Source organism: Panthera uncia, chromosome D4, assembly GCF_023721935.1.
Source record: "Panthera uncia isolate 11264 chromosome D4, Puncia_PCG_1.0, whole genome shotgun sequence".
NCBI lineage: Eukaryota > Metazoa > Chordata > Mammalia > Carnivora > Felidae > Panthera > Panthera uncia.
This window is the reverse complement of record NC_064807.1, coordinates 86528766-86544200: the sequence shown is the minus strand read 5'-3', so window position 1 is coordinate 86544200 and position 15435 is coordinate 86528766. Positions and strand designations below refer to the sequence as shown.

Genomic DNA, 15435 nt, shown 5'->3' with positions numbered 1-15435 from the left:
CCCCCCCCCCCCCCCCCCCCCCCCCCCCCCCCCCCCCGCCACAAGTTCAACCACATTCCTGAGTCCTTCCTGGGAGACTGAGTCAGAAGGTCGGAGGTGACAGCTGACTTATTTCAGTGTCCCTGGGTCTGAGAACCCGCCATGTTTAGGAACTGCCATGCCATCCGGCCATACGAATATGGAAACCAAGGCCCAGAGAGGTGACCCGATGGCCTCAGCACAGAGGAATTTAGCAGTGGAGCCTGGGACTCGATTTTTGGTCCCCTACACTCCCTCCCTCCATATTTCTACGGCTGCTCTTAGAAGACAGGCCTCCACCCGATCCTTTACTCTCTTGCCACGCGGCTGGCAGCCCCTCGTTGCCCAGAGACCTCAGGCCCCACTTTCTGGGTGGCCGGGAAGCACCCAGCTTCCTCACCTCGGCATCCCTTGATGGAGAAGCCGAAGAAACCCAGCTGGCATCTGTCGCAGGCCTGGCCCTCAACGCCTGGACGACAGGGGCACTGCCCGGTCTTGGGGTGACACCGGTCCTCCTGGGAGCCCAGCGGGTGACACTTGCAGCTATGACAGGGGAAGGGACCGGGTCTGAGACAAGCGGCCGGGACTGCAGATCACATCCTCTGCACACGAGGCCCCATCTCGAAGTCCGTACATGTCAAACAGCTTTCCCCAAGCTGTGCCCCCGGGGAAGCACAGGCTCACAAAATGCCACTCCCTCCCCTCCCCACAGAGGCTATGGGGACATATAAATCTTGGAGACTATACCCCTCTGTTGGGAAGTCACAATGCAACTAGCATATTAAAGGCTCTGAGGAGTCTTGCAAGGAAGAAACCTGTTTGTTTCACCGGGCATTTCCCTGGAGCCCTCCACTGTTCCCCAGAGGCACAAAGGGGCTGTTGTGGCCAAAAAGGTCACCAAGCAACAGCGTCACTGAGAAGGGAGACAGAGAGCAAACTGGCCCCCCTGGCCACCTGGACATCCCTTAGGGCTGTTCTTGGCCCACATCCTGGGTTGGCAGGGCCACGAGTCTGACCCCCAAGGGACCATCCCTTTGTCCCCCTTTGGTACAGGGCACGGTGTACCTGGCAGGGAGCCTGGGATGGCACATTCCAAGCCAGATCCCTCTCTGGAGGCTGCCCGGGACGCCCTCCATCCTGGAGACACTCCCAGGGAGAAGGGCACCCACACCCTCACCCCACTCACCTCCGGCAGCCCCTCCCGGGCCGGAGGTCATAGAAACCGGGGCTGCAGTGGCTACAGTCCCGTCCCGTCACATGAGGCAGGCAGGTGCACTGGCCGCTCGCCGGGTCGCAGGGTCTCTGCTCACTGACTGAGCCCCCCGGGTTGCAGCTGCAGGCTGGGGGTGGAAGCAGAAAACGGTGTTGGGGAACCATGCAGATCGCCATCCAACCTTTGGGGGTCCAGGAGAAGATGGGGCGCACACAGAGAGGACTCACACTCGGCCCAGACTCCTAAGCTGTTTCTGGAAAAAGGCTCTAGGGCCGGGCTCAAATCGCAGCCCATCTCCTATGTCCTTGGAGAGACAGCCTAGAACCATCATGGAGGCAGAGGGCTCTTCTGAGCCTGCCCTGAACCCCCGCTGGCTGGAGAGAAAGCCAGAGACTTGGCCAGGGAGTCGTGGGTGGACCTCTGTACCCACTGTCTCGGGTCACTTGACCCTGCCCTCCTGGGCTCCATAAAACAAGAGGCCGGCAGGGTGCCGACAGGTGGCACGTGGAGAAAGGGCTCTGGGGCAAGTAAGTTTGGGGGAAATGCTGAACTTCTCCCTGAGCATTTCTGGAAGCCCTCCACGGGCCGAGGTATGGCCCTCTGAGTGGGGACAGAGGGCGGAGGGTGAACCCAGGCGGCGGAGAGGAACACCCTGATGGGAGCCCGGGGGGGCAGCATAAATGTGCTGAGTGCCGTGGCCATGGAGGTCCGTCATGGGCGCTGACTGCGGAGCTGGAGGTAAGTGCTAAATCATCAAGGCAAAAAATAAATAAAGCACAGGCTCAGTTGATTAGATCAGGGCTGAGAGAGCCCTTGGAGGAGAGCCAACCCTTACCACACCTTTCAGACAAAGAAACAGAGCAGGTGAGTAATCTGCCTAAGGTTGCACAGCCCCGTGGAGTTGATGGCTAGAGCTGGAGGAGAGGGGTCACCACAACGCGCCCCTCACCGTGGGTCGGGAGGTGGGTACTCACGCGTGCATTTGTCTGCGGGCCGAGGGGCCAGGGCGCTCCCGTAGAAGCCTTCCTCGCAGCGCTCACAGCGGGCACCTGTCGTGTTGTGCAGGCAACGCAGGCAGCGGCCAGACTGGGGGTCACAGTTGCCCACGGCGTTGGGGTCTACGTTCCCACTGCACTGGCACCGCCGGCAGGGCTGGGGGGCCCCAGAGAGCCCCAGAGGGTCCCCAAAATAGCCGTCATCACAGATCTCACAGCGCCGCCCTGGGGAAGGGAGGGGGCTGCACGTGGAGGCGCAGGCCTGAGGGAGGGGGCTGCTGGGTCTCCACAGGGGTGGGGGGGGAGGGCGGGCGTGAACCAAAGCGAGCGGCCCTCGCGTCTCCTTGTGGATCAGAGCGAGGGCCCCAGGGCCAGGGCCCAGCTCAGCCATCAGCTGGCTGTGCGGTCTAGGGCAAGCGCCTGGGCCTCTCTGAACTCGGGCTCCTCATCTACAAGGCGGGGACAATAATGCAGCCTCCGCAGAGGACCGGGGAGAGGGCTTGGTGAGATAATTTGTGCAAAGCTCTTAGCACAGCTCCTGGCGCGACAACAGTAGTGGCCGTCACTGCCTGCTCATTGTCATCACCCTCCTTGTCACCCCGCCAGCCATCCTCTTCGCCAGTGAGGCCCTCGGGGTGCTGGTGGGATGAGGGGGCAGGGCTGGCGCCCACCCAGGCGACCTTCCCAGGGGTTGTTTCCTCTACACACAGCAGTGCCCTGCTCCCCCCACCCCCAAATCCCCCTCAAGCACCTCTCCGCCTGGGCCAGGCTGAACTTCTCTAACTTTCCACACCCACAGACCAGGCCCTCCTTGAATCTGCAGACCAGGGGAGCCAGAAAAGGTGGGGAAGGTTACGGAACAGAGGCGCAGCGTGACGGCAGGGTGGGGTGCAGGGTCCTCCCGTCTTGGGCCCCCTGCCCCCTCCCTGCTGCTGGCCCTAGTGGGGAGCTGCTTTCAGAGCGGTCCCCTAGCAAAGCAGGCACGTGATAGGACCAAATGGACCTCAGGGCCACCGGACACAAAATCCGATGTCTGAGAACCTTGGAAACATTTATGTCAAGTGAAATAAGCCAGTCGCAGAAGGACAAACATTGGATGGAAGTCACTTGTACGGGGTCCCCGGAAGAGTCAGGTACAGAGAGACAGGAAGTAGGACGGTGCTTATTAGAGGCTGCGGGAGGGGGGTGGGGGTTGTTTAATGGGGATAGCGTTCCCGTTTGGGAAGATGAATACATTCTGGAGACAGATCACAGAGATGGTTGTACAACCCTGTGAACGTACTTAAATGCCACGGCACCGTGCACTTAAAAATGGTTCCGATGACAAATTTTATGTTACATATTTTTTGCCATAACTTAAGAAATTAATAATGGAGTATGCCCCCCCAAAACACATGGAGTTGTAGAAGCGGGTGGATTGTAGGGTATGCGAATCCTATCTCCAAAGAGCTGTAAAAGAACCAGATGTCGAGGGTGGCCCTGGGTCCTGGAGTGGGGGGTGGGACAGTTTCTGCCTTATACAACATCTGGCAACGTGTTTTAAAAGCTCAGAGTGTAATCAGAGATTTTCCTCCTTCACCGCGTATCAGAATTAGCCAGAGCACTTGTTATGAATACAGATTCTTAGGTTCTGTGTCAAGCCAGTAAGCCGGGCTCCGTGGGGCCAGGGCCCAGATGGGGATTTTCAAAAACTCTCCTCGGGGCGCCTGGGTGGCTCAGCTGGTTAAGTGTCCGACTTGGGCTCAGGTCATGAGCTCGCGGTTTGTGGGTTCGAGCCCCGCGTCGGGCTCTGTGCTGACGGCTCGGAGTCTGGAGCCTGCTTCGGAGTCTGTGTCCCCCTCTCTCTCTGCCCCTCCCCGGCTTGCGCTCTGTCTCTGTCTCTCTCAGAAATAAACATTAAAAATTTTTTTTTAAAAAGAACTCTCCTGGAAATGCTCAATGGCTCAAGTTCTGCCAGGGACCTATGGCAGCCGGGAGCCCTGGCCATGTTCTGAGAGGTCAGGCTAAGCTGGGCCTTCCCCAATCTGTCACACTCCAAACCCAGGACCCCGCTCCTGGAGCCCAGGACAGAAGCAGAGCCCCTGAGCATAAGCCACTCACCTCTCTGGCCTGGGGGGCAGTGGGTGCACACTACCTCCCTGCTCTCTGGGATGGCTGTGCAGGCCGACTGTCCAGGGCACGGACAAGGCTGACAGTCATCGGCTCGGCCTCCGAAGGGGCTGCCATAGAAACCTGGCAAACAGCGCTCACAGGACGGGCCCTCGGTGTGGTGGCCACACAGGCAGATCCCTGTGGGGCAAGAGAAGCACCTGGTTATGACTGCCCGAGCCCAGAATGCTCCAGGGACGGGGAGCATCTTGGTGGTCGGGCTCACAAGGCATATCCCCAGGCAGAACTGAGGTGGAAACCTTCCCAGGTGGAGGCAGTTGGGCCTGGGGGTAAGAAAGTCCTCCCTGGGTTCACGCCCACCACGTACTGACCCTGTGAAGCTGGGAAAACCATCTAACGCCCCGTGCCTCAGTGACCTCACCTACAAGATGGACACGACAATGGCCCTGACCGCAAGGGTCTTTCTTTGTCAGGATTCAGCAGGATCATGCAGCCAGAGGACCTTGCATAGCCCCTGGCACCCAGCACGATCATTACTGTTACCGTTAGTATTTTGTTCTTTGAAACCTATAACTGAACCAACAGATGACCTATCTGTGTTCCCACTCATGGTTTTCCTGCCCTTTCCTCTGTGGCCTCTTAACCTCAGGGGCCAAAAGACACAGACCCCTGGGGACGCGGGGGTGGCTCAGTCGGTTAGGCGTCCGACTCCGGCTCAGGTCATGATCTCACGGTCTGTGAGTTCGAGCCCTGCGTCGGGCTCTGTGCTGATGGCTCGGAACCTGGAGCCTGCTTCGGATTCTCCGTCACCTCTCTCTGCCCCTCCCCCCGCTTGCGCTCTGTCTCTCAAAAATAAACAAACATTAAAAAAAAAAAAAAAAAAAAAAAAAGAGCCACAGAGACCCGGGAGTCTGTTCCCAACATGATTTGGCAAAGAACAGGTTCACAGAAGCTGGCTGGTCTCATAGAACAGGCCCTGCCCTCCACTGGTTTCTCATGCTGGGGGATCTGCAAACCCCCTTCTCCAGCACCTGCACAGAGCCTGTGCCCTGGGGAAGGGAGGCCCCACTGCCAGGGCCTGAGTGAGGAGCCTGGCTGAGAAGGGCCCAGGGAAGCAAGATGCCCACCCCACCCCCCGCCTTCTGGGAGGCCCCGCAGCACTCAGCTGGGGCTGAGATGAACAGGGAAAAGAGAATTCAGGGTAGACAAGTGAAACAGGGGGACCATCATGCCTGTGCTGCCTTCTACTGGTCCCTGACTCAGCCCAGATCCACACGCTCACTCCTTCTCTCTAGCATGAGCAGCAGTGGCCACTTGGCCCATTTGACAGATGAGGACTTGCCCAAGCTGAGCAGGAAGTCATGGGACGGCCAAGGGTTCTGAGGGATGACAGACTGGCCCCATGTCAGGCCTCCTTGGTCGGGGCGGCCTGGACCAGCACGTGTTAGGAATACGAGGCCTCATCTGGGCTCGATTTGTGATGCCTGCCATGGCCAAGGAGGGGAGGAAGCCCCTCATGGACCGTGTGCCTGTCCCGACTGGCCAGGCCGCCGATTCCCAGGCTGCTGTCCTTTGTCTGCTCCAGTGTGGAGCCTGAGAGATGCTGAGCTTGCATTACCCTCCTCAGGGACCCCACCTGCTCCAGGAGGGCAGCGGGGCGCTGACCCTCTCGCTTCCGGTGTGAGAGGCCCACGGTGTGGAGAGAGGCCAGGGTGCGGCCCCCGTCCAGCACCTCCCACCTAGTGACCTGGGTCGAAGGCTCTCTCTGCGTTTCCTCTGCTGCTAGTGGGGTAAACAGCTGGCCGTGACCTTGCGGCGGGAGCAGCTCTGCCACCTGCTGGCCGTGCCGGCTCCCTGCGCCTTGGGTCCCTAAACTGTAAGACCGGTAATGGCAGGAATCAATGACACGGTATGTAGAAAGGTGCCCAGCAGGGCACGTGGGGAACTCGGGGACACCCTTTTAGGAGTACCGCCCTCGGTGATCACTCACACATGCACACGGCTGACCCCGTTCGGGTCAGCACTCACCTTCCGCGCTGGGTGTATAGCCTTAGGTGGCTTTGGGGTGGGGTGCCAGGACTCACCTGTGTGGGGGTCACAGGTGCCATGCTGGTTGCAGGTGCAGGGGACACAGCTGGTATAGGGACCCCCCAGTGGTGTCTCCCTCTTGTATCCTGGAGCGCAGGATTCACAGAACTGGCCTGTGTACCCTTTGGGACATGAGCAAGTCTCTACCCAGGAGGCTGGTGGGGAGAGCCCCCGCTGGGCTGACGTGAGCCGGACCTCAGTCAGGAATACCTGGCCTGCAGAACGAGGACAGAGAGGAAGAGAGTTACAGGCACACATTTCCCCCGCCAAGACCTTCCTGTTCATATATGTAACAAGCAAAGGGTTATTGGCTCACAGATAAAAGGCAGCCTACGGGTCGATTATGATTTTGAAAAAGCAGACAAAAGGCAAAGGAAAAATAGGCAGTGTTTTAAATTTATTTTTTTATTAAAAAATTTTAAAAAATGTTTATTCATTTTTGGAGAGACAGAGACAGAGCATGAGCAGGGGAGGGGCAGAGAGAGAGAGAGAGAGAGAGAGAGAGAGACAGAATCGGAAGCAGGTTCTGGGCTCTGAGCTGTCAGCACAGAGCCCAATGTGGGGCTCGAACCCACCAACTGCGAGACCATGACCTGAGCCAAAGTCCAAAGCCTAACCGACTGAGCCACCCAGGTGCCCCCAAATAGGTAGTTTTTAGTTTAGTCTTGTTTGTTTGTTTTTCGAGGGAGAGTGAACAGGGGAAGGGGCAGAGAGAGAGGGAGAGAGAGAATTCCAAGCAGGTTCTGCGCTAACGGCATGGAGCCTGACGCGGGGCTTGAACCCATGAGCCATGAGGTCACGATCCGAGCCGAAATCAAGTTGGACGCTTAACCAACTGAGAGCCACCCAGGCGTCTCTTAAAGAGGGATTTTTTGAGAACAAAAAATGGATATGGCTGGGAATTTTCTGGAAAGCCATTCATTCTCACAGCTTATCAGATATGTACATTTAAACAACCGTACCATTCACAACCCTCCGACTGGTAAGCATTTAAAGAACACAGACAGGGAAAGACAGTGTGGGGGACCCATGCCCAGGGATACAGGACTATAAATTAGGGGGCTCTGCTTTTAGTGAAGAGTGGTAGCTCCTATCAGGCCAACCCTCACGCCAGAAAACAACTAGAAACTCAGGGCAAAATGTAACAACTATCCATTGACAACCAGAGCAGGTGGGCAGTGGAGAAGGGCGGACGCGTGTCCTGAGAATATAGATCGGTGCAACCAAAACCTGGCAGCATGTATCAAACGTGCACCCTTTGACCCAACACCTCACATTCCCACGTTGAGGGATCCGTGCTAAAGACAGACGCGCACGACGAGACAAAGACCCTTCCGTATTCCCTGTTCTCGGCAGCACCGTATGCATAGTGGAAACGTGGAAATCGTTTCAACATCTACCAACAGAGGGACGGTTGAAACTCTCGGGGGCATCTATATTGCGGAACGATACGCGGTGGACGGACAGCCAGCCTTTTTCTACGTGTAGGACAGGTGACAGCCCCCAGGACACACGTTAGCTGAAAAAAGCAAGTGGCACCACATCAGACTGTGTGAGGCGTTAAAAAGCACAGATGTAAACACACACACACACACACACACACACACACACACACACGTAAGACCGTGCATGCAGAAAGATGTGGATGGATATAGCCCAGAGCGTCATCCAGCCTGCGGCTGGGCAGGCGGGGAGAGGGAGGGTCAGTACGTCCACCTGCCGCTCCAATTCACCCCAGCACCCAGTGCGGGCCTGGCCTAAGCAGGTGCTTCGTAAACATCCGTTAACGAAGGCTGAGTGACAGAAGGAAGCTGTAGAAGCTGCTGGAAAGAGTGGAAATGAAACGCCTCCGAGGAGCCTCAGCAGGGCGACCTGGGGAGCAGGGAGGCTTTGGGGAGCGTGGGCAAGGCTGATGGGGATAGAGCTCCAAAGAGAAAGAGGGGGCTGAGGCAGGAAGGGCCGGCTAATAACCCCCGAGTCTGACTTGAAGGGGCCCGGGGAAAGCTGGCCATTTAAGCGAAGCGTTCTCTAAAGGAGCCAGTCACTTCCCCGCCCTAGAAGGAAATCTGTGGCTGTTCTGGTCATCACGATGATGGGGAGACAAGGGTCAGGGGTATTAGACATCCTGACATGAGCAGAAGCCCCCCGTGACTTTCAGAGGTCTTGCTGGATGCTGAAAAGGCAGGGAAACACCTCCGCAAACATCTGAACCCCGACCCCCACTCCATTTTATACACGAGCACAGGGCATTTTTGAATGGTGTAGGTGCATATCGGATTGTCTAGCCATGCGGGTACCCTGAACGCGGGGGCAACCCCGGGCTTTGTCGTGCTCAGAGTTTTTCACCACTTTGGAAAATCGTGCCCCTAGTGGCCCCCCAGCTCTTGAAGTCTGTCGCCAGTGTGCACCCCGTCCGTGCTCTGGTCCCCCTCTGTGACTGCCCTGCTCACAGTGATCTGACAAATAGTCCCATTTAGTGATGACTTCAACATGACACACACAAAGGGTTTTAAGGAACAAAGGTCAGTCCTATCCAGATGGATGTCTGAAACTTGGTTTCACAGCTTCACCCACAAATGGACGGTTACTCTGCCAACGTGTTTTTCCCGTAACGCAACAACAAAAGCGCCAAGGCTAAGTCAACCTTCTAGAAGAACCACATTGACCAAGCCAGCACTAGTCACAATTTCCCTGCTCGCTGCCTCTGCAAATGCCTTCTGAGCTTCAGTTGCTCTGAAACCCACAGTTATTCACCACAGTGGGGGCAACTCTGATTACCTCATTATGTCCTCCAGTATGGTCACGGCTGAGCACCGACACTCTGGCATTCAATGACTGTTTTTGTACGTCGTTTACTTTCTTTTTATTTACTCTGTCTGTTACAACTAGGATACTACACTGGTTTGAAAACATTGTGTCCGTGTAAGTTATGATATCTATAAATTTCATCTCTAGGGGCGCCTGGGTGGCTCAGTCGGTTATGCGTCCGACTTCGGCTCGGGTCACGATCTCGCGGTCCGTGAGTTCGAGCCCCCCGTCAGGCTCTGGGCTAATGGCTCAGAGCCTGGAGCCTGCTTCCGATTCTGTGTCTCCCTCTCTCTCTGCCCCTCCCCCATTCATGCTCTCTCTCTGTCCCAAAAATAAATAAACGTTAAAAAAAAAAAAATTTAAATTCCATCTCTAAATGGTAAAGGGGTGTTGTATGTGAAGCACCTGTTTTGATTTTCTTTTTAAAGTTTATTTATTTATTTTGAGAGAGTGTGAGAGAGTGAGCAGGGTAGGGGCAGAGAGAGAGGGAGAATCCCAAGCAGGCTCCACACTGTCAGCATGTAGCCCAACACAGGGCTTGAACCCATCAGCCTTGAGATCACGACCTGAACTGAAATAAAGAGTTGGACGCTCGGGGCGCCTGGGAGGCTCAGTTGGTGAAGCGTCCGACTTCGGCTCAGGTCATGATCTCACGGTTCGTGGGTTCGAGCCCCGCGTCGGGCTCTGTGCTGACAGCTCGGAGCCTGGAGCCTGCTTCGGATTCTGTGTCTCCCTCTCTTTCTGCTCCTCCCCTGCTCGTGCTCTGTCTCTCAAAAATAAATAAATGTTAAAAAAAAAAAATTGGACACTTAACCTACTGAGACACCCAGGCACCCCTGAAATACCTGTTCTAAAAAGGGGCACAGAGGATGCCTGGTCTAGGCATATAAAGGTATGGGGGAGTGGAGAGAAGGAGAAAGTACATTTAGGGGCGCCTGGGTGGCTCAGTCGGTTGAGCATCCAACTTCAGCTCAGGTCATGGTCTCATGGTTCATGAGTTCGAGCCCCATGTCGGGCTCTGTGCTGACAGCTCAGAGCCTGGAACCTGCTTCGGATTCCATCGCGCTCTCTCTCTCTCTCTCTGCCCCTCCCCTGCTCACGCTCTCTCTCTCAAAAAATGAATAAACTTAAAAAAAAAATTAAAAGAAAGTACCTTAAGAAGAGTGGGGGGAACCAGGAACAGTTTGCAAGGATGATCACCATGTGGCCAGGGTGAGAGGTGGTGAGAAATCTCTCTGGAAGCAGCGTCCTGACCCAGCTCCCCCCCCCCCCCCCCCAGAAGGTTTAGAAACCAGATCCGCTCTCGGGGTGACTTAGGTGCGATACCACCAATGACCAGCAGGAGGAGCCAACTCTGGGATCCGCGCCTGTCCCTGAGACCAGCGCCCACAGAGGACCCTCAAAGGTCCCTCCTCCTGGCAATAATGGCAGACTCTGCCCTGGAGTGACGACGCCCCACAGCTCTTGGCTGCTTCGTGGCCACACACCTGTCTCTTAGAACTGGTCATCCTCAGCCACCCCCCCCCCCGCCACTCGTTCAGCCCCTGCCTCTGTCCTCAGCACCCACCCTCCCAGTCCTTACCAGTTCCACGACCTTCAGCCAGTGTCCTACTTCTCTGACCTTCAGACGTCTCTGTGGCAAAACGGGGATGCTAAGTGTCTGCTAGGCAGGAGGGAGCCCCGGGGCCCGGCGGGTGAGGAGGGCCGTCTCCATCATTACTGACCGGAAGGGCTTGTGCTCTGGCCGCCGGCCCGGATGCGCAGAGCCGTCAGATTGGCGAGCAGCTGCTGGAAATGGAAGGGGGGCAGCGGAGGGGCCGCGTCCTCAGAGGTCTCCTGCAACCTGCCAGGGGTGGGGGACAAACCGGAACCTGAGGCCGGGGGCAGGTGTTACCAAGGAGCCCCCAGCTTGGGGTGGAGAGCGGGGAAGGCCCCGGACCACAGGAGGATCCGAGTGTGCCCAGACCTCAGGGACCACCCCGAATGCCCGACCCCACCTCCCAGGACTCCGCAAGGCACTTACTGGAACGTGAGCTGGGCCTCCCCCGGCTGCCCAGCATCCCGGGGGCCCGCCAGGCTGGAGGGTCGTAGAGTCAGGGCCAGGCCCGCCCCTTCCAGCCTCAGCCGCACGGGGAGTGGGGAGCCCCCGGGGGGGATCCAGAAGGTCAGTGTGATGGGCTGTCCGTAGCTGAACCGCTGGTCTCCCAGGAATTTCTCTGACGACAAGAGAAGAAGGCTTTGACGTCTGTACTTAATTACCTTGGTTTCAAATGTCTATGGTATATTGACTTTATTGACAATTAAACATTCAAACAAGATAAAAACGACAGAAGGAGAAAATCGAAGGCCTCCCGGCATATCGGATGCCGAGGGTGGCCTCCCCACACCTTCCCTGCGGGCCGGCTTCACGCGCCTGTGACCTTGCAGTAACACAGGGCCCCACGGCCAGCATACTGCTCTGCCGTCATTGCCTTGAGCTCTGGCTTTATAAGTAAAGTCCGAGGGGACGGCGGAGTCGATCTGGGAGCAGGGCGGATACCGAACACACACACACACACACACACACACACACACACACACACGGCACGCACAGTGGGGGACACCCGGCCGCCCGTTGACAAGCCATGCTCGCGACGACACCCCACGAGCAGACTCTGGCGGCCCCACGCCCGTGGGAGCTGAGCGTGAGGCTCAGAGCAAGCCACAAGGCCAGCATGCTGCACGTGGCCCCGAGGCCACGCTTTCCACCGGAGTCACAACAGGCTCAGAGCAGAAAGAAGGCGGCGGCAGCCTAAGAGATAACGGAGGGCCCAGCTTTCGAACTTGTGCCGTTTTTCTGGGTCCTCTGCCTGCTTAGGCTGGGAAACGGCCACGCGGCAGGAGAGGGCACATCGGGACGTGCCCGGCTGTCTCCCTTCGGTCCTTCTGCACTTGGGAGTCAGCCGGAGGTACAGCATGTTGGTAGACCGTGAAATAAAGAAGTGAAATAAAAATTTCTTTATTTCACTTTATTTCAAGAAGTGAAATAAAATGGTTGACTCCGTCCACCTGCACTGTGCCCGGCACTCGGCACAGAACCCAGCAAGTGCTTCCTGAGTGAATAACTTTTTCTTCAATGTGTCAACAAAGCAGCCGCGGAATAGCGGGTGTTTTGTGTTCTTGGGGTTCTGAGCTTGGGGCACCTGCCCCAGGACGGGGCCTCAGGCTCCCTGTGACTTCTGCTTCCTGGCTGGGCACCGTGTCCACGGAGCGGCTCAGACATCTGGGCACCATCTCTCCGGCCCTTCTTGGAGAGGGAGGTCAAGGGCACGACTGGGTTGGGGCAGCCAGTGGACCCGGAATCTGGCCACAAGACAACTAAGAATGGACACCCGGATCCCGGTTCTAGGTCTGGTACAGTTTCCAGGAAACCAAAATTGCCCGATTTGGTGAGGGGCGGTTCAGAATAATTCCTGCAGAGAATGATTCTGCAGGAATAATTACATTCTGCAGGAATCCCGTGACCTCGGGAAGAGCGTTCAGTGGCCTGGCAGGGTGAGAGACGGATGGGAAGGGTACAGGCATTTCTGGGAAGAAGACTGGTGGCAAGGCCTTGATCAGAAAGCCGGGGTGGGGGTGGGGTGCTCTGGCAGACCCCGCAGGGCACGTGGTTGGCGCAAAATGGCCCCCAAAGGTACTCATGCCCCGAGCCAAGAAATCTGTGAATATGTCACATGTCATGGCACTTAAGGGGCAATTAAGACCGCAGATGGAATTAAGGCTGTTGATCAGCCGGCCTTCGAGGGGAGGGATTATTTTGGATCAGGCGCCTGAGCCCAGTAATCCCCAAGTCCCTAACACATGGAAGAGGGGGGCAGAAAAGCTGCAACAGGGAGACCGGATGCTTCTGGAGATGGAGGGTGGGGGGGCCACAAGCCGAAGGATGTGAGCGGCCTCCAGAAGCTGCAGAAGGCAAGGGACCAGACTCTCCCCTGGGGTCCCGGGAGCGCAGCCCCGTGGATGCCGTGATTTTAGCTCAGACTTCTGACCTCCAGAACACTGGAGAATAAGTTGGCGCTGTTTTTAGCCACCGGGCCGGTGGTAATTTGTCACAGTAGGAAATGAGCACGGGGCAGCCCTGCCCCTGCCTGTGGCTGGCAGGTACCTGGTAGCGTGAGCTCCTCCTCGCCTTCTGGATTCAGGAGCAGCCCCCTTGGGCTCCACTGCGCGGGATGCTCTGGGCCCCCCACACTTCCGGCCCGCCAGCCCTCGGCTCCTGGGTAGCAAACACACGCGCCCGCGTGAGGCTCTGGAGGGTGGCCTCTACACCTTCCCACCTCACACCCTTCCTGGGGTCCCACGGATGGCCCCTAGAGGCCTGAGCACAGCCTGAGTCAACCGGCCCAGGGGGGACGAGAGACTGTTGTAGAGACAGGCCGGCAGGGGGTGGGGGGTGGCGAGAGCCAGCTGCTGCTGGCAAATGCTGCCCACAGCCGGCCGCTCAGACCCCCATCCCAGAGTCCGGGTGGGGGTCTCGGGGTGGGAGGTAGCCCCAGGAGAAGGGAGAAAGCTCAGGGTGCCGACCCTGTTTAGGGCCAAGTCAGACCTCCGGGCCTGCCTTGCCCCTTCGGTGGGTTCTGCACACAGCATGAAGACGGTCCGGAGACCCCAGCACGGGGCACTGGGACACTGGAGCCATCTCTAACGGTACTGAACTTGACCTCAACTTCAGGTCTTCGGAGAACTCCCTCACCCACCACCTCACCGCCCTTGTCCTTCGAGGTGCGTGTGCCATCAGCCCCACTGCACCAAGGGGTGCCACCCGGTCAGGAAGTGGTCGAGCCAGGATGAGAGCCCAGACCTTCCGGTCCCCAGTCCCGTCCACCCTCCCTCTGGTGACGGCACTACACCAAGCCTAGCGTGGCACGTAGCAAATGACCTCAAGGGGGCAGCTGGGGAATGGGGTGGAGGCCCAACCCCTGGGGCACCGAAGGGGCGAGGAGGGAGGGATGAAGAGAAAGAGGTCAGAAAGAGGAGGTCCGGGGCTCCTCGGCGCTAGGCTAGGTTCACTGGCTGTGTGACCCTGGGCAAGTTACTTAGCCTCTCTGAAGTTGGTTCCTCCTCTGCAAAACGAGGGCGATGAAGTATTCGTGGCCCAGCAACAGTTCTCAAAGTTGGTCTGAACACCCCGGGAGACCCTGAGACTCTTTCAGGGGGCCCATGAGGTCGAACTATCTTCTTAGTAACACTAAGATGGTATTTGCATCTTTCATGTCTTAGCAGCAAATGGAGGAATCTTCCAGAAACTGCAAGTCATGTGGTATCACAACAGACCTCTATTAATGCAGCCATAAAGGGATGTGCAGAACCATACGGCAAATATACTCCCCTCTTTTTGTTTTTTTAAAAAAGAGTTATTTTTCCCAGGCTGATATTACTTTATGTTATACGTTTACTCTGCTCAGTTTCTAAATTTTTTTAATATAATTTATTGTCAAGTTAGCTAACATACTTAAAAATTTCTTTTAATTAAAAAAAATTTTTAATATTTATTTTTGAGAGAGAGAGAGAGAGCAAGTGAAGGAAGGGCAGAGAGAGAGGGAGACGCAGAATCTGAAGCAGGCTCCAGGCTCTGAGCTGCCAGCACAGAGCCCGACCTGGGGCTTGAACCCATGAACCTTGAGATCATGAGCTGAGCCGAAGTCTGATGCTCAACCGACTGAGCCACCCAGGTGCCCCTATTGTGGTCATTTCTAAGTGAATTAATATATAGTTATTTAAAAATTGCTGTCTCCATTTCTAAGACAGAAGTTAGCCATATAAATGACCCACGTAGAGAAAAGCACTTTGAAGGCCTCAGTCGTTTTCCAGAGCCTGAAGGGATCCAGAGACCAAAAAAGCCTGAGAACTGCTGGCCTGAGGGTCATGTGAGGGCTCCGAGACACCTGTGCGGAGCCCAGGGCCTGGCTCAAGGTGAGAACACAAAATGGTGGTGTTCGTAGGATCTGTAGAATGAGTCCCGCCTGATGCTAACCTCCTAGACTCGTGACAAGCTACCTCAAGGCCAGCCCCACTCTGAGCCCGGCTCCGTCCTGCGTTCTGCGCGAGCCTCCAGCAGAGGGCGCACTGCCCCCGCGTCTGGGGCGCCCCAGAGCCAGCGCTTGAGGTTCTAGCCCAGCTGGGGGAGCTGCAGGGGTTGGGGGCGGGGGGGGGGGGGGGGGGGGG

General features: G+C 56.9%; 1 protein-coding gene across 1 annotated transcript in view; it reads right to left on the bottom strand.

Moving 5' to 3' along the window:
• The window catches only part of LAMC3 (laminin subunit gamma 3), a 58577-nt gene that overhangs the window by 14599 nt on the left and 28543 nt on the right, over positions 1-15435 (bottom strand). Inside the window, exons 9-17 of the mRNA XM_049630355.1 lie at positions 13376-13486; positions 11255-11447; positions 10956-11074; positions 10814-10864; positions 6420-6638; positions 4327-4515; positions 2206-2451; positions 1205-1358; positions 419-561 (exon numbers count right to left, since the gene is read on the bottom strand). Coding sequence (XP_049486312.1) covers positions 419-561; positions 1205-1358; positions 2206-2451; positions 4327-4515; positions 6420-6638; positions 10814-10864; positions 10956-11074; positions 11255-11447; positions 13376-13486 — 1425 coding nt within the window. The remainder of the gene's footprint in view (positions 1-418; positions 562-1204; positions 1359-2205; positions 2452-4326; positions 4516-6419; positions 6639-10813; positions 10865-10955; positions 11075-11254; positions 11448-13375; positions 13487-15435) is intronic.